Source organism: Lampetra fluviatilis, chromosome 19 (genome assembly GCF_964198595.1).
Source record: "Lampetra fluviatilis chromosome 19, kcLamFluv1.1, whole genome shotgun sequence".
NCBI classification, from domain to species: domain Eukaryota; kingdom Metazoa; phylum Chordata; class Hyperoartia; order Petromyzontiformes; family Petromyzontidae; genus Lampetra; species Lampetra fluviatilis.
Genome location: NC_136293.1, coordinates 5,176,179 through 5,194,044, shown reverse-complemented (window position 1 = coordinate 5,194,044; position 17,866 = coordinate 5,176,179). Strand labels below are relative to the sequence as shown.

The following is a 17,866-nucleotide window of genomic DNA, read 5'->3' as shown; positions in this document are numbered from 1 at the left end:
GTGAGAAACCCCCATTGCTTGGGGGCCGTCCATAAATGACGTCACGCACCTAGGGGTGGGGGGGGGGGTCAGACATTTGTGATGGAGGGGGGGTGAGAAATGTGACGTCACATCAAAATGCGCAACTTTAAATAAATATAGACAACACGTTCTACTTAATTAAATATACTTTTTAATAAATGTTTTCTCCTACAACATCAGAGTGCAGCGGCACATTAAATACGCACTACAATGACAATAGTTTAAAGCGATTTGAAGCATGTTTCATTTGGGGGGGGGGACAGAGCTTTGTGACGTCATATTTGATGGGGAGTCTGACTTTTTGTGACGCCGTGTGACGAGGGGGGGGGGGTCAAAAATCGTCCAAAATCGCGTGACGTCATTTATGGACGGCCCCTTAACACGTAAGTCGGCTTTCGCGACCAAAATGATGCACAATAGAGGGGGTTTATTTTTGGGGGAGGGGGCGGGGCTAAATCGCGTAAATATGAATGTGTCGTTAAACCCGCCACCACCCGACACAATTTTAGTCAACACGTGGTAATTCGTGACGGGTACAGCAGCCGGTGTGTTGGAGAGTAAACCCACAACATTTACAATTTACTCAAATTGTGGCGGGTGGTGGGCGGGCTTGACGACACATTTATTTTTACGCGATATAACATCCAATCCGCCCTCCCCGCCCATTATTGATTATAGCAACAAACATGCGATATTGTTGGTCCATCAGTCTCCGTATTGGCTGTTCAGACATAACTCGTGGCCTTGACATTTGCTCTGCGTGTGCGATCGATTGGGACGCAGCCCACGCCTGCAAGTTAAAGATCCACATTGCTTGTGGCTGTGTGTGATCTCGTAACTCTCACAACTCCACCCGTGCTGCTGAACTAAGTCACGATTTGGCATTTTTTGGGACAGTTTTGTTTATACGTGGCAAAGCTTACTGAGTGGCTGTGTCGGGTTTAACGATACATTTTACCCCCTCCCCAAAAAAACGTGTTATGGATGATAGCAACAAATATGCAATTGTTGGTCTATCAGTCTACGGGACGGTGTTGGCTTTACAGGCAGAACCCGTTGCCTTAGATTGAAACTACCCCCCACCACCCACTACATCCCCCCACCACCAACACCACCCCCCACAACCCTCACCATCACCCCACCCACCCCCACCACTACCCCCAACACCCCCCCCCCACCAACACCACCCCCCTACACCACCACCACCCTCACTACCCCCCCACCACCAACACCACCCCCTACAACCCCCCCCCACTACACCCCACCCACCACCACCAACACCCCCCCCCCACCACCCCATCCTCCACCAACACCGCCCCCCACAACCCCCCCACTACCCCCCCACCCCCTACCATCCCCTACGTAAGATGGCGCCCGTGACTATATCCGGGTTGGCGGCGCGTGCCGATGACGCGCGGCTACGTCACTGCCGCCCGCTGCGCCCCGCGGCGCCGCGACTCCACGATGGCGGCGGCGTCGTTCTCCTTCGGCTCCGCGGCGCTCGGGAACGCGGGAGGTAAACAACAACAACAACCACAACAACAACCACAACAACAACAACCACAACAACAACCACGCACGTGGTGGAGAGTGTGTGTGAACGTGACACCGTGGGGAGCGGTGGTGGAGCGGTTAGCGCTTCGCTGCGCTACGAACCCGGCGACACGAGTTCGATTCCCGCTCACGGCCAACACCAGTGACGATTATCTGAACCGGTCCTGGGCCTTCCCTAGGTCGACTCGGCCTCAAATGAGTACCTGGGGTGATGTGTAAACATCGTCACTGGGGAGATAAAGGCAGTCGGGCGTGGTGCTGGCCACCCACCCCCTCGTGTGCCGTGCCGGCCTTCATAGGTGCTCGCTAACAGCTGTTCAGGCTACATGAGGGGGTCTTTGTCTTTGGACGTGACACCTAGACGGGTACGATAGAGAGCGAGAGATGTTGGTGGCCACTCACGCACGGCCGGTCGAGCTTTTACCCCCCCCCCACCTCTTGTTCATTACTGTACGCGTCGCAGAAGGGTTTGTGTTCATTACACACGACGAGAGACATCGCATGTAGCGAGGACCACAACACAAAGACAAAGATGCCCCGAATAGCCCGCACAGACTGTAGGGGCAAGTGCTGTTAGCGAGCACTACAACACACACACGGCAAGCGCGGCTGGTGCACCACCGTACTTGTGACACGGGCAGTTAACGGCGGTGAAAGGCCGCATCCACTTGGATAACAAAAGACAACAATATTCTGTAGTTTGCAACGCGCACATTTCATGGACATAGTTTCCTGTTGAGCCAAACAAGCTGTTCCACTCGACATCCACGCGAACGAGGCGAGGCCTTTCAGTGTCTCCTAGAAGTAGACAATATCTTGTGGTGCTGACAGTGGTGCCCTAACCTCAACAGCAGCAACAGCAGCAACAGCAGCAACAACAAAAACCCTCAACACATTAATCAATAACACCGCACGGTTGCCTACGAAGTTCAAAATACATCCATAAAATAGGCGACAAATTCCTGCCAGTCTTCACAACACATTGAGAGAGAGGATTTGAGGGTTGGAGATTGCACTTAATAAGCATGTGGCCTGATGAAAATGAATAAAAAAAGGTTTTTTTGATAACGACTTTTTTAAACGGGTATGTGAATAGCTACCGAATAGTTGCTGTAGAGACAAACTCTTGAATCGAAATATATTACCGTGCTAATCGGAGGTTCAGGGGAAGGACAACATACTGAGCACAAAAAGCTATTCTAAAGAAGTGAGTTTTTTATTTAAAGGAAATTCATATTCTTGGTTCTTTCGGTAAAGTCACGTAGAAGGGAAATAATAAAAATAAAACAATAACATTCTCACGACGTTTCGATTGCAACACAAGCAATCATCATCAGGTGTGAAACCACAGCATTTCCCTTCTACGTGACTTTACCGAAAGAACCAAGAATGCGAATCCCTGCAGTCACGAAAGCTTTAAATATAAATTTAAAGGAAATTCGTTTTACATTTAAATCAGCTGCTATATAAACCAATTAAAAGTTAAATCTACAATGTTGCTGGGACTGCATTCTGGAGGATGTGTTCTTGTGGGAAAGGGGTAGTAACTACTTTATTTTTCTTGCAATGTTTTGTAAATGTGACATTATGGACACTCGACTTACGAACGGGTCGCGTGCCTGAGATCCGTTTGTAAGTCGAACGGTTCGTAAGTCGTCACGCAATATGTACTGTACTTAAATGCACATACGGTTAGAACCGTTGGTTACGTTGGTACGAAATAAGTTCAACATACATAAAAAATATATTACGGTTCAACAAAAAAGGGAAGCATTGTTAAAATTATAAACAAGAAGAAATATTGTAGATTTGCATGTAATACTGTAATAAATACTGTATCGTAAATAAAACTAAATAAAGTTACCCTGAGTTCTGATGCTGGCTTGGTTGTTGGAAGGGGCATTCTCCACAATTGCTGTTAGCGAGCAATGCCTACGAAGGCCGACATGGCACATGAAGGGGTCGGTGGCCGGCACCACGCCCGGCCTCCTTTGACTCCCCAGTGGCGATGTTTACACAGTCGAGGCAACCTAGGGGATGCCCAGGACCCATTAGGTTTATCGTCATTGGTGTTGGACATGAACAGGAATCAAACTCTGGTTGCACACTTACTTTCACACACACATGGGCGTGCGTGCAGACAAACACTAAATAGTCCTGCGGTTCAGTTTGCAAGTGCGAGTTTGCATTTGCAAGTTGATATAAAAAATATATTTCGTGGAAGCTCGTTCGTAAATGCGAATGTTCGCAAGGCGAGTGTTCTTAAGTCGGGGATTGCCTGTGCTGCTCGTGACCATGTCTCGTTATGTACCACTGCTTTTCAGGGTTTGGATTTGGTCAGAACCCAGCCACCACAACGGCAGCACACACAGCTGGATTTGGTGGCTTTGGTAACACAGGTAATATTTACGTGACTTCGTATCATGGCAGTCCAAGCTTGGACGTAATATCACACTGGGTAACAATTGTTTTTGTTCCTGGGTAGTAAGTGTTATTTTGTAATTGCTTATGCCTCAAAAGTACAGAAAATGGCTATTATTCCCAACAAACTTGAGAAAACGGGCGAATTTGTGTCTTTTCGTTCACATAAAGTCAGAAAAAAACAACATGAATCAAAATTAACATGTATTTATACTAAATTAATACAAAAATTACTACAAAATATGTATACATCAAGGCGCACTACCACAGGCGGGACTGGCCAGAGCGGACCGAGTTCTCTGTGGGGAGGAACAACGTCAATTGGGAGCCACTGGTGGACCCCCGGAAGGTGCTGATGCCATCACTGCACATCAAATTGGGCCTTATGAAACAATTTGTCAGAGCTGTAGATAAGGAGTCTGCAGCCTTCAAGTATCTTCAAGACTTCTTCCCTAAGCTGTCCGAGGCAAAGGTCAAAGTTGGTGTCTTCGTCGGACCACAGATAAAGAAGATTCTGGAGTGCAAAACTAATCCCCAAGAAGCTCACTAGTAAGGAGAAAGCGGCTTGGAACAGCTTTGTCGCAGTGGTTCGTGGCTTCCTGGGCAATCACAAGCTCGAAAACTATGTGGAGCTGGTTGAGACTGGTGAATAATTAGGGCACAATGGGCTGTAGGATGTCCCTCAAAGTCAATATCTTTGGTACTCATCTTGATAAATGCAAGGAGAACACTGTCCTGGTCACAAAAGCAAAGTTTGTGGGGAATAATAGCCATTTTCTATACTTTTTAGGCATATGCAATTACAAAATAACACTTACTACCCAGGAACAAGATTTGTGTTACATAGTTTATGGGACCTCCTTTGCTAGTATCAAAATCTAAGAATAGGTTTTCCCCTTTTTTCTGGCAACAAAACAGGTGTTAAGATGTAAAAACAGCAAACTGAAACCTTTTGCAAGGAATCATGTCTGCATTAATCACATATACTTGTGGTCAAAATGCAAACAAAAAACATCCTCTGATAGTATATGCATTGTCTTTGAAACTGATTGGTCCACACCAGAGACAGCTTTCTTTTGAGCCTAGTCTCAAACAGTGTTAGACCAGAGGACGCCAAAAGGCGTACAGCATAAAGAAAAAGCATTAATAGAGCAATGAGAGATCGGGGGGAGCAGCTACATCATGGGACCTCCTTTGCCAGTATCAAAATATAAGAAGAGGTTTTCCCCTTTTTTCTGGCAACAAAACAGGTGTTAAGATGTTAAAACACCAAACTGAATGAGGTTTGAGTAACTCCTCCCTTTTATTTTCAATTAAATGATCCCATGTGGACTTTGTGGGTTTGTTTTTTAAGATATAGACTTGCAATTTTTGGTTATTAGCAGTTAAAATCACTCGGTCAGCAGGTCATAACACCCAATTGCATATTATCCCCCATAAATAAGTATTGTTTTATAATTACACGTAACATTTCACGCACATTTCATTACATGGGCCCATCATCCCTTCTTGTGACGTGTCCTGCCCGAACTCGCTTTGCTTACAAGTTTGAATGTTGTCATGATGAAAGGTGATTTTGCGGAAGACTCTGATTTGAGTTCTCCATTGAACCTGTTGTATCGCTCTGTTTCTGTCACCCTCAGCTGCCCCAATGTTTGGTGGATTTGGCATCCCCACCAGCTGTGCTGTTGCCCCGGCTTCAGTGAACCAAGGGTTTGGGGGGTTTGGGACACTCACCATGGCCCAGAGTGGTGCTAATACGGCCGTGTCAACTGTGGGGGTAAATCCTGGGGCTGCTGGAGTCTGTGGGCAGCAACCTGGAGCTGGATTCAACTTTGGTGGATTTGCAACAAATTTTCCTCCCCCGACAAGCACGGCCGCGTCACAGCCCGGCACGGGGTTCTGCTTTGGAGGTGATAAAACGCACAAGACAGTTTTTCTGGTTTTCTCGTTGTTCTGCCAAATTATCCGGATTATGAGATACAAATGCTTCCTTTGTTTTAACAAGAAAAGTTGGAGGTGATGGTGCTGTTTGACAGACAAAGCATGGTTTTGCACCAAATGTAAAAAATAAGTTTCATGTCACTCGTGGTATCTCGTACGATGCTTTATTAACGTTCGGATTTTTGTTAAATAACACTGTCCATGGCACAGGCTGTTACCGCTTTGTAGGGTATATCTCTATAGGGTATCATTCGAGGTATGTGAAATGGCACCCGTTTTGATTGGTTAATTTCATGCTCCGAGTCTTAAACCACACATGTAATGACACGTGCTCATGTCTAAACTTGTGGTGCATTGTGAGATGTGAAAAATTCAGTTGTTTCGAAAATGTAAATTGAACAATATTCACAGATTGACCCAAATACATGCATATTCTATCTGAACGAGAACTAAACAAAAATGTGTGTTTCTGTAGGTCCAAGACCGACGGGGATGTTTGGTGGGTTTGGTGGATTCGGGAATTTGGGCGCGGGGACCGGAGGGCTTGCTGCAGGCACGGGGGCACTTGGTGGTGGCTCCGTTGGACCGTTCGGGGGATTCTCAGCCATGGGAGCTCAACAGTCTCAACAAGTCGCTGGTAACCACACACTCGCTCACAGGCGCATCCATGTGCTCGCAGACGTGTGGACTGTGCTAATGGCAACATTTTTACCTTGCTGTCGGACCTGTGGCTGTGTGCAGGAGCTCCTGTTTATAACTTGGCCACTGCGCTGTCCGCTCCATGCGTATTCTCTGACGAGCGCGACGCCATCATTGCCCGCTGGAATCAACTGCAGGTAAATGCTATGCGCACAACACATTTAAAAAAAAAAAGTGGAGTAGGTTTGGATTTTATAATTCCGCTAGATATACTTGTGCACGTCACGTACAGTATTGGGTCCTTGTACTCCTTTTGGGTGTTCATATCAAGGCTGTTGGATGGACTGCAATTTCTGTTTCATTATCCAAATGTTTTTTTGGGTTAGATAGTGTCAATATAAATGTTTTGTCAACCCGCCACCACCCGACATAGCCAATTAGTAAGGTTTGTCATGTCAGCAAAATGTGCCAATTAGTTAACGACACATTTATATTTACGCGATCTAACCCAAACAAACCTTTATTATGGATAATATTGGTCGCGAAAGCCTACGTGTTAAATTGTTTCATTATATATGCCTATTATATATTTTATTTTTAGGCACTTATTTCAGAATGTGCTGGGTTTTTGGTTCATTTGGGGGTGGTGATGTGTCCCAGTGGTAGCACGTTCATCACTATTGCAGAGGTTTGCTCTTAGTTTTCAGTGAGGCCACCCTGGTTAATACTGGTGTATTAACCATAAAATACGCATACTCTCTGTTCTTTGGTTCTTTCGGCAAAGTCACGTATAAATACTAGTATTTAATTTAATTTATTATTTTATCTTTATACGTGACTTTACCGAAAGAACGAAAGAATAATTCCTGCAGTCACGAAAGCTCCAAATTAAGCATACTCTCTGCTTCACAGTGGACGTTAAAGATCCCATGATGCCATTTATAGAAGAGGAGGTGATTGTGTATCGACACCTTAGTTCAAATTTTCCGCATTTTTAACATTACTCGCAAATGAAAAACGAAGACTAGGCTTTACCGTTTCCAGCAACAACACAGGTATCAAGACTTTCAAACACCAAATAAACACTTAGTGCAAGACATCAAGTATGCATTAATTACACACGCATGACCCTCCTGAAAAGTGTTGCGACTGAACGAGGCTTTCCCAGATTAACACGTGGAACAATAATACAACTACAGTGGTACCCCGGAGATTGAACTTAATTCGTTCCAGAAGGCCATTCGAACACCGATTTGTTCAAACACCGAATTCCTTTTCCCCATAATAATTAATGTAAATTACATTAATTGGTTCCAGACACAAGAAATCTCTCATTATTAAGCTTTTTTACACGAAGTTTACAATAATTACATGCATAAAATCATACAAAAAAACAAGAAACAATAAATAAATGGAATAAATGAATAAATATATGGAATAAATGAACACTTTACCTGTAGTAAGCAGAGTTGATGGCTTGAGTGGAAGGTGGTGAGGAGGAGGAGGTGGTAAAACCTTTGTCTGGGCAAGCGTCATGCACGCTGGCCATACGCGTCTCAGCCGTACAGGTTCTTTCAAGTGGCGATTGCCCGTTCGACCTCCGAATTTCGTTCGGTTTTCGGGGCAAAAAATGTTCGGAAATATCGTTCGAACACCGATTTGTTCGAGTTCTGGTGCGTTCGTTCCCCGAGGTTCTACTGTAATAATTTGCAAAAGCGATATGGTGACATGCTATGAAATGCACTGACTATTCATCATTCTCTGTGCTTGCGTTTGTGTGTGAATGTGGCTTGCTTTGTAGGCATTCTGGGGCACAGGCCGGGGGTACTTCCTCCAGAATGCACCCTGCTTGGAATTCACCCTCCAAAACCCTTTCTGCCATTTCAAGGTATGACAAACTTCTCATGTACATTTTCACTACGTCTTCCGGTAGTCATTGGTTGTCAGTGAGCTCCCGCTCTCATCCCTGGCAGTTTGGATGAATTGTCAAGATTTGTTTCAAGAATCGATACGTTTTTTCTTCATTTATACCATCTAATTTTCACTCATGTCTGATCAGTTCTGCCTTGCTTTTCATATTCCAATTAGTCTGCATCTACAATAGCATAACACATTCCTGCAGAGGGAGCTGGTAGGCACGTTGGGTTGCTCGGTCAATGGCCAGGGTCAACAGCGGCGTGGTGATTTCCGCAAATATGCCCGACCTGAGGGCGGGCACAAGCCGGCGTGAGTAGGTTAAACGTTGAGTTCTATAAGGGCACCACGGGGTGACCAGCCCCTCCCCACCCAGCCCCACCCCCCACCCAGCCCCACCCAGCCCCTCCCCACCCTCCCCTCCCCACCCAGCCCCTCCCTGCACAACAGACGGACACAATAATCCCCTGTGGGCTGGTGGAACCAGTGGGTTCCTACCAGTAAAATTTTCATTAAATATCATCAACTATTGTTTATCCTCTGCTGGATAAAGGCCCGTTACCATCCCGAAGTCCTGTGATGCCAAACTTATTCCTCTCCTGCCTAAGAACTGATACCGCTCCATCTCCACGGTGGCCATTGTCCCTCGTGAGATGTCCTTGTCCCAAGCCTACTTGACTTAACAGTCTATGACGTCTCTGGTATAGTTCCAAACATGCATATATCAGCTATTTATTATATTTGCGAATTCCCGTGTTGAGTATACGGAGCATGTATTGCTGGATATCTGACTTTCACTTGACCCCACCTGCCTCGCATCTTTACGAGCAGGTTTTTGAAACCAGGCAGGTGTGTTTCAATTTATGTTTTGGCTAGGGTGGGCTGCTGGCAGCATGCAATTGTATCTTCCAATAGTAGAGACAGTTGTGTCATTAATGTCATTGTCTTGCTTCTTGTTCGCATTGTGGGTTCCTTAAATTGGTTTGCATTTTTTTAATTGCTTGAAAATAAACGACCCTTAAAATTTGAAAAAAATCTATTGCCTATTATTGTAAAGCTTAATTTTCTATACATGTTGGGCCTAACTGCAGTCTCTGCAGAACATGCATGGCAAATTTCATTATATATGCATGTAATGTGCGTTTGGGTGCGATGTTCGTTGCTTAATCGCATACGTATAAGTTTACAGTTTGAATATGTTTACATATGTCTCATTACGAGAGTGTGGCTGTCTGCTGTGTCTCATTGAGGCTGTGAGGCGCGTAAGAGTAATGCTTGCTGCTGTGTGTCTTCGTTGAGGCTGTGGGGTACAGCCTGGGCACACTGCACGCAGATGAAGAAGGCCTGGTGACCATGGTGCTGGCGCGGCCGGTGCACGAGGTGCAGGAGAAGCAGGCGCTCGTGCTGGAAGTGCTGCTGCGCGCCGTGGGGGGTGGTGGCAGCGCTGGGAGCCTGCAGCCCGGCCTGGAGAGCATTAAGGCTGTGCATCAAGGACAGTGAGTGAGCGGGGTGATTGCGAGTTGTACCGTGTGCTGTTCAGCACGGTGTCCACAAACATTTGGTTCCACGTACTGAGAGCTTCTTCAGAAACCGATTTTCGATGTCATACTGAACACGTAGCACAACGCGAGGAGTGCAATAGTTTTCTAGGTCGGGAGAACCATAATCTTTAATGTCCATTGTGAAGCAAATGGCTAGAGGTGTTTACAGTTGAAACAACCACAGTATTAACCAGAGCGGCTTGCCGGTTTGAACGGCGAACCTCTGCAATATGCGGCCAACCAACATGCTACCACTCGGCCACGTCAACGTGGTGTCTGTGCGGGAAGCTAAGGCAGAGCCTTGGCCCTGCTGATCTTTGCCGTGGTCATGTGGTAGGACGGAGGTGGTGGTGTACGTGACGGAGCGGGTCCCCGGCGGCGGCGCCCGCAGGGTCCATGCCTCCACGCTGTGTACGGCGCTGGAGCAGCTGTCGGTGCGTCCGATGCTCGACCAGCAGCTCTCCGTGACGCTGCTGGCACCACGAGTCGCACTGTCTCAGGCGCAGATGCAGCAGCACCTGCGCACTCCGCCAGCCGGTACGCAGCGCTCGCACACACACACACACCCTTGGTAAACAAACCCACGTGTAGCCCAGCATGTTCTTTCTGTGTTCATGTGTGTGAAGGGGTATTGGTCGGTATCCTTTATTTAACCAAGTCTAGAGTCTTACAGTGAATTCGTAAAAATTTGAATAAGTAATAAGGAATTGTACTTAAAAGAAACATTTCTAAGCATTAAAATTCCTGGACAGGTATGTGGCTGCATTATTCAAGGGTATAATGTTGACATTTTTTTCAAATGCTCATATGCTTACTGAAGACACTTTTCCTGAAAGTCATGAAGGAAAGTGGCTGGGTTGAAAGTTGACATGAAGGTATAGGCCGTTTTTGTGCACAGCGGTATTATCTATTTTTCCACGTTGCTAATTGTTTTTTGTTCTTAGGAATTGACCCAATTATCTGGGAACAAGCAAAGATTGACAACCCTGATCGAGAAAAGTAAGTCTCCTTTGTTATATTTTTTTTTTATTAAGCTTGTTTGCCCAGGAAAGTCTCACAATTGTATTTCGGGTGGGGTCCTATCGAGTTTTTGGAGTAGGGGGCGATGTGGCTCTGGGTAATCTCAATTGATAAATGTGCAGGTAATTTGTCAGCATTGGGATGTTTAGCCAATTGCAGTTACATCGTTTGTTTTTGCTATGGGAAGAAACCAGAGAACCCAGAAGAATCTCGTGGCCAAAAAATAATCCCATGCCCAACGGGGGGGGGGGGGGGGGGGGAACTTACACAACTCCACACACGAAGGCACCCGAGTTAGAAATTGAAGCCAGGGGCCATCTTGCTGCGAGGCAAAAGTGTTACCAATGCACCACCCTGCCATCCACCCGGGATCTTGAATGTTTAACGACAGCTGAATATGCACGCGGGTGTTATAATTATGAAAAATAAGAATAGGTTTTACCATTTCTGGCAATAAATCAACACTGGTGAGACAAGGCCATAAAGAAGGCTGTCTCTGGTGTAGGCCAATCGGTTTCAAAGACAATCCGTGTATTATTATTGGAGCATGTGTGTTTGCATGGCTTTGCCACAAGTATGTGTGGTTAATGCAGACTGATGCCTTGCAAAAGGCATCTGTTTGGTGTTTGAACATCTTAACACCTGTTTTATTCTTGATACTGGCAAAAAGGTCCCATAGATGTTATAATGGCAACTGTGTGTAGGCTCATCCCTGTGCCCATGGTGGGGTTCAAAGAGCTGCACCAACGACTGAAGAGCCAGGAAGAGATGACCAAGCTGCACCAGAGCCGCTTGGAAGTGAGTGTCGCGTGCACAAATAATAAATAGTAATGAACATTTAGCACTCGTGCCATTCTTATAGTGCAAGGCTGTCACAAAGGACGTCGCTGTGTGTTTCCCATGCGATGTTAGATGTAATTCCTTTTGAGTGATTTGTGGGTAATTTTTTCGAATTAGGAAATTTGGACCATGATGCCAGCACACAATGGTATTCTGGTTTAACATGTTTTGTGAAGCAAATGGTGCACATTTTATGGTTAATACCTCTGCAGTAAAAACCAAGGCAGCCTACTGGATGTGAACCTCTACAACAAAAAACGAAATGTGCAACCGTTGGTCCATGATATTGCCCCTCATGTACACATCATATACACCTTACTAGTGTGGGTTCTTCCACGGCTCCACCCAGCTGGGTTTTACATTGTACAGTAACAAAGTCAGCAGTTAGCTGAGTCTCACAACTATAATGTATGTATATTTAACACTTTGCTTTTGCCACCAATATTATCCATAAAACATTTTTTTTGGGTTAGAGCGCGTAAATATGAACGTGCCGTTAACCCGCCACCACCCGACAGGCAATTATTAAGGTTTGTCACATAAACAAAATGTGGCAACTAGTTGCTACTTCAGCACACCGCTTGTGTGTTGGAGAGTAAACCCACTTGATATGAGTACGACGTTTTTACTGGTGATTACAACCAGCTTCATCAGGCGATTTTCCATAATTGTGAAGAAGTCTTCCTGTTTTGGTCTAAAATAGAGTAAACGGGATCTCATCACTGAGCGTTTCAGGTGCAAAGACCATAGGGGGGGTGGTTAATGTAGTCTTATACATTACAATGGATTATGGTGATCCTGAGAATATGCAGTACATATTGGCTTTGTTAGTCAGTTAATCAACGTACAGTACAAAAGCTTTAGTTTGTTGTCCTTACATTCTGTTAATATGAGAATATGTAGTACATATTACCGGTTGGATTCGTCACAGTTAATCAACATGGTAACCTGCATATAGGCATGCAATGAAACAGTGTATCACTTAATAATACGCTTCCCCAAAAACCTTTATTATGGATACAATGTATGCATTTTGAACTTCTCTTGCACCGTACGTAGCCAACTCTGCTGCTAAAGGATCAAATGAAACAAACCCTTGTGTGTGCAGATCATCGGAGAGGACATACTGGAGCTGAAGAAGCTGCAGACAAGCACGCTTGCCAAGTCACAGCAGTACAAACGCAAGCAACTGGAGTTGTCTCATCGGCTCCTACAGGTGCGTGTGTTTGTGTGTGTGTTTGTGTGTGTGTGTGTTTGTGTGTGGGTTTGTGTGTGGGTTTGTGTGTGGGTTTGTGTATTTGTGTGTGGGTTTGTGTGTTTGTGTGTGTGTGTGTTTGTGTGTGGGTTTGTGTGTGGGTTTGTGTGTGGGTTTGTGTGTTTGTGTGTGTGTGTGGGTTTGTGTGTTTGTGTGTGTGTGTTTGTGTGTGTGTGTTTGTGTGTAGGTTTGTGTGTAGGTTTGTGTGTTTGCGTGTGTGTTTGCGTGTGTTTTGTGTGTGGGTTTGTGTGTGTGCGCCTGCACGGGTAGCAGTAGTACAGTGGTTAACACACTCGTGCCATGAACACACTTGTGTCATGCACCTAGATTCCTGCTCACGGCCAACATCGGTGTCGAATATCTGAACCTGTCCGAGGCCTCCGCTAGGTTGACTCAGCCTTAAATGAGCACCTGGTGCTGTGTATAAACAGTATTTGTTAGTATGTGGTGCCGGTCATCCACCCCCTCATGTGCTGGCCTTAAAATATGCTCCCAAACAGTATTTTCTTGCTTGCAAACAGTGTAAGCTGGGTATCTAAAATGATTAAGTTTTAAGTAATTAAGTTGCCAAGACGGAGCTTTAGAAGAAATGTGAATGCCTCATGTAGAGCTATTGATGATTTTATCTGTGTGAATATAACCTCACGTGAAAGTTCCTCTGTATACAGTAAACCCTCTCTATCTGCGAGGGTTATGTTCTTAAAAACGCTCACGAATGCAGAATTTGCGAATGCAGAAACCTTGTTCCAATGGAAAAATGGGGTTACGTTTCTGGTACGAGTGAACGTAGGGGGGAAATGGTAAATGTTTCATGACAATGACTACAATCAATAGATTATAAAGAACAATGTTTTATTACCTTTGATGATTAGGCGACAATGTAGGTAGTCGTGACGGTGAAGAATTCAGAAGGATGATTCCTCGGGAGATGCAGGTGTTTGACAACAACTCCGTACAGTTATAATTTTAGCACCCTGGGGAGCATTAGCCGCAACACATTCCCCGATTGCATTCGCGTTCTTTTTAATGAACCTCGCTCGACTCGTTTATACCAAATTGTGTAAACGAGTCGACTAAGTACGTATTAAGTGAAAACGCGCAATAGCTAGTTCAGAGTGAGATCACTGCGAGACTTGAGGATTAAGTGGGCAGCCGAGGGGGCACGCCTAATCTTCGCAGGCAGTTTCAAATGTAAAATTCTGCACACACCTCCCCAGTGTCCGGTGGCCTGGCACTACGTAGACTTCCGAATATTGGAGTCCGGCGGGTCATGAATAGAGAATGGGTATACATTTAGTAAATCGCAAACATGCGAAAGTCGTGAATCCAGAACTTGCGCACAGCGAGGGTTTACTCTTTCACAATACGTGGTAATCTGCCAGGTGGCAGTAGAGCGTGTGGCTCACAATCGAACGCTTGTGAGTTCAAATCGTCTGAGGATGAAAAAATAAGTGCTACTTTTTTGGGTAATATCCTACGGAAGGCCTCATCCTGCCATAGCAATGGGGAATTTCCATGACATGACTGTAAATTTGGAGATGAGCACTGGATCTCATTTGAGTCTGAATTCACTGTGACTTTGTGTGATGGGCATTGATAGATGTGTCTAAAGTGTCCATTGCGTGACATCATCAGGTGGTGACCAAGCAGGAGGTGATGCGCAAGAGTGGCTGTGCGATCCAGTCGGATGAGGAGCAGCTGCGCGTGACACTCGAGTCCCTGCAGGGCGACCTCAACGCACCCACTCAGTACAAGGTGGGCGGCAGAGTGGTAACGCTTGTGCCTCAGTACGAAGGTCGTTCTGGGTTATAATCCCAACAGATTGAGTTGTATGTTCTCTCCCTCTTCTGCACTGGTTTCCTCTGAGTTTTCCGGTTTAACCCTACATTGTGCAAACTTGGTAAGACCCGGCTGAAAATTCTTGAGATTCAGGTGAGGATTTTCTGGGTAAACAGAGGTAATACTTCGCGATTCACAGTAGTACACTTATTATTGCGCTGATTATATCTAGGACGGTTTCGGCGAGTTTTAACACTCGTTTCAGGAGGGTTCTGCAAATGTATTGAATTTAATAAGTGGGATTTCGCGATCAATATTATTCATGATAAAGGTTTGGATTGCGTAAAGTTTGCACATGAGGTCACGATTGTTATATTAAGTAATTTGTGAGCTGTTTTTCTCATTTGGAAAATTTGGGCCGTGATACCAGCACATAATGCCTACTCTTTTCTAGAGTATATCATGGGATCTTTAACATCCATTGTAAAGCGGGCAGTGCATAGTATTTTATGGTAAATACGCTCGTAAAATTAACCATGGTGACCTTCTGGTGGTAAACCACGGATATCTGCAAGAAGCAGCACACACGCTACCCCACTAGGATGTCACATCTCCAATCTTAAATTGGTGAATGTTAAATTTCATCAGATTTTTCACAAAAAAGTGACACATCTTCATTACCAAAACGATGCAAATCGCCATGGTGATCTGTGTAAGCGGATGTGAATCTGTCATAATATGTTCTCATTATCCATCTAATCTCATACAATTACTATCAATTGCATACAGTGGTGAATAGAGGCCCATACTTTGAGAATTGTGAAGCACAGAGCCACAGCTGCATGTATATGTAATGAGACGCACGGTATATGGCAATGGTTAGCCTATGCATGTGTTTCCAATGCATGCCTGTGTGTTCCAGGTCTTGTGTTTGTTCAGCTTACACGGCTGCACTCGAATGGGTTTCAGAGTATTTGCATGCCGAAATTAGTTTTTCACCGCGCTTCTGTTTCTTGCTGTTGCTGTTTGCGTGCAGGGCCGACTCAATGAGCTCATGTCCCAGGTTCGCATGCAGAGCCACTGTGGCGTTGCACGCTCGGATGACAAGTACAGCGTGGAGCCTGGCCTGCTCATGGAAATCAAACAAGTAAATATGTTCGTCTCGGTGATTTGTGAGTGTTGATGAAAGCTGCTGTCGAGTTCATTCGTTGTTTTATTTTTACCAGTTGAGAACTTGAGGGACCAGGATTACAAAAATTCTAAAAGCAATGAACGTATACACAAGTGCAACAAAAAACAAGTAGAAATCTGAGCAAAACAATGACATGGAAATAGGAGTTGAAACAAACTAATCATTAATGAAAACAATATCAAAGTACAGGCAGTCCTGTCTTAATGTTGACCCTGTTTAACATTGTTTTGCAACAAAGTTCGTGATGAATTACCACCCATGTATGGGTTTCACGTTGCGTGGTATCGCTGTAACGTTGCTGCTAGCGGGCAACTACTTTCAAGAGCGAGGAAGTTGCCCGCACATACGTTGCTAGGCAATGCTCCCTCGATGCCCATTGTATCGCTACCGGCAAGTCGTCGCTTTCTTGAGCTGCATGGCTGAGCGGTACGATACAGTACGTGAAATGATACAGTCTGTGGTCGCGTACCCTCCTCTCAGATCTTGCGATCCTATTGCTTCAAGTGTCAAGAAGTATAGGAAGGTGATCACTTTTCAAACCAAATTGTAAGTGTTACAGCGCTTTGCAGCAGGAGATGAGAGCCGTGGACATTGCCACTGTGCTTGGTGTGTGCCGCTGGTTTTTGGGATTGAGTCAGAAAGTTGTTTTAGAGTTTTTTTTAAGTCGACAAGAGGATGGAGTCGGCTGTGTGGACAGCCGCGGGAGACTGCCACACACCGCAGACCAAGCGGGAAAGATTGGTAGCAATTCTGAGCTAGTTTAAAAAGATTGAAGCTAATGAATCGAGCATTACCTATCACCATGGGGGAAGATAAATGTTATTTGTCGCGACAGGTGTAAGCATGAAGCAAGCTAGAACTGGGAATTAGACAGGATGCTTCCATAGAGACCAAATGTTGAAGATAAGCAAGGTGTCTAGGAATCATTGGCAGTGCCACATTGTGATACTGCAGTTGAATATTAGTTACACTGCATGCCCTTTACCTGTAATATACTGTAACGCCTGATTGTTACAATAATTATGCGTTGACATTTTGTAATGTTGTTGCTGACATTACAGCACTTGAGGCAACAGCAGGAAGGACTGAGCCATCTGATTTCCATCATTCGGGACGACATGGACGACCTGAAAACGATCGAGCGTGGGCTGAGCGATGCATCGCACACGCTTTCGCACACACGCAAGCACTGACGTTTGCTGCACACCGCTTTGAATGTTTACACCAACTTAAGTCACACACGGGGCATGCTCAATCCACAAATATTCTTCACTATGTATGTATGTTTAACTTCTTTCGCAGCGTATGTAGCCGGCCGTGCTAATCGGTTGGTTACGTGTGAATATTTGTGAACATTTGTGAACATTATACGTACTGTAGAAATATTGTTTTATATAAAACAAATTAAAAGGAATTTAACACAATGCATTTGGTTTCATGACGTTCATCTGAAATATTACATGTTTTTGTACCAGGAGATGCTATTGGAAAACATTTAAAAAAATAACTGCATGTTATTGGTAAATAAGGGTATTGGTAAATGGATTACTTAAAATATTTACTTCAAATTGTACTTCAATTTCATAGGGCCATAAAAGCCTGTCTCGGGTACAAAGACAAAGGTCCCCCGTATAGCCTGAACAGACTGGGTAAGTGCTGTTAGCGAGCACCTGTGAGGGCTGGCAGGGCACACGAGGGGATGGGTGGGCCAGCACCACGCCCGGCTGCCGTTATGCTCCCCCAGTG

The 17,866-nt window shown here is 45.1% G+C and overlaps 1 protein-coding gene across 1 annotated transcript; it reads left to right on the top strand.

Annotated features, from left to right (window-relative positions):
* Positions 1-1,428: 1,428 nt before the first annotated feature.
* NUP54 (nucleoporin 54) lies at positions 1,429-17,544 on the top strand. The gene is made up of 14 exons (XM_078864851.1): positions 1,429-1,537; positions 3,900-3,974; positions 5,640-5,909; positions 6,416-6,577; positions 6,682-6,776; positions 8,381-8,467; positions 9,793-9,989; positions 10,372-10,571; positions 10,979-11,033; positions 11,759-11,852; positions 13,003-13,110; positions 14,785-14,904; positions 15,965-16,075; positions 17,182-17,544. Exons 1-14 carry the CDS (start codon positions 1,429-1,431, stop codon positions 17,311-17,313), a joined length of 1,815 nt encoding a protein of 604 aa, XP_078720977.1. The 3' UTR covers positions 17,314-17,544.
* Positions 17,545-17,866: the final 322 nt, after the last annotated feature.

What these genes read in the sequence shown, in the direction of transcription:
- NUP54 (XM_078864851.1), top strand. Translation starts at nt 1,429, where the DNA reads ATGACGCGCGGCTACGTCACTGCCGCCCGCTGCGCCCCGCGGCGCCGC. An exon ending in GGCGCTCGGGAACGCGGGAG is followed by an intron (nt 1,538 to 3,899) that starts GTAAACAACAAC and finishes ACTGCTTTTCAG; the next exon opens with GGTTTGGATTTGGTCAGAAC. An exon ending in GACAACCCTGATCGAGAAAA is followed by an intron (nt 11,034 to 11,758) that starts GTAAGTCTCCTT and finishes AACTGTGTGTAG; the next exon opens with GCTCATCCCTGTGCCCATGG.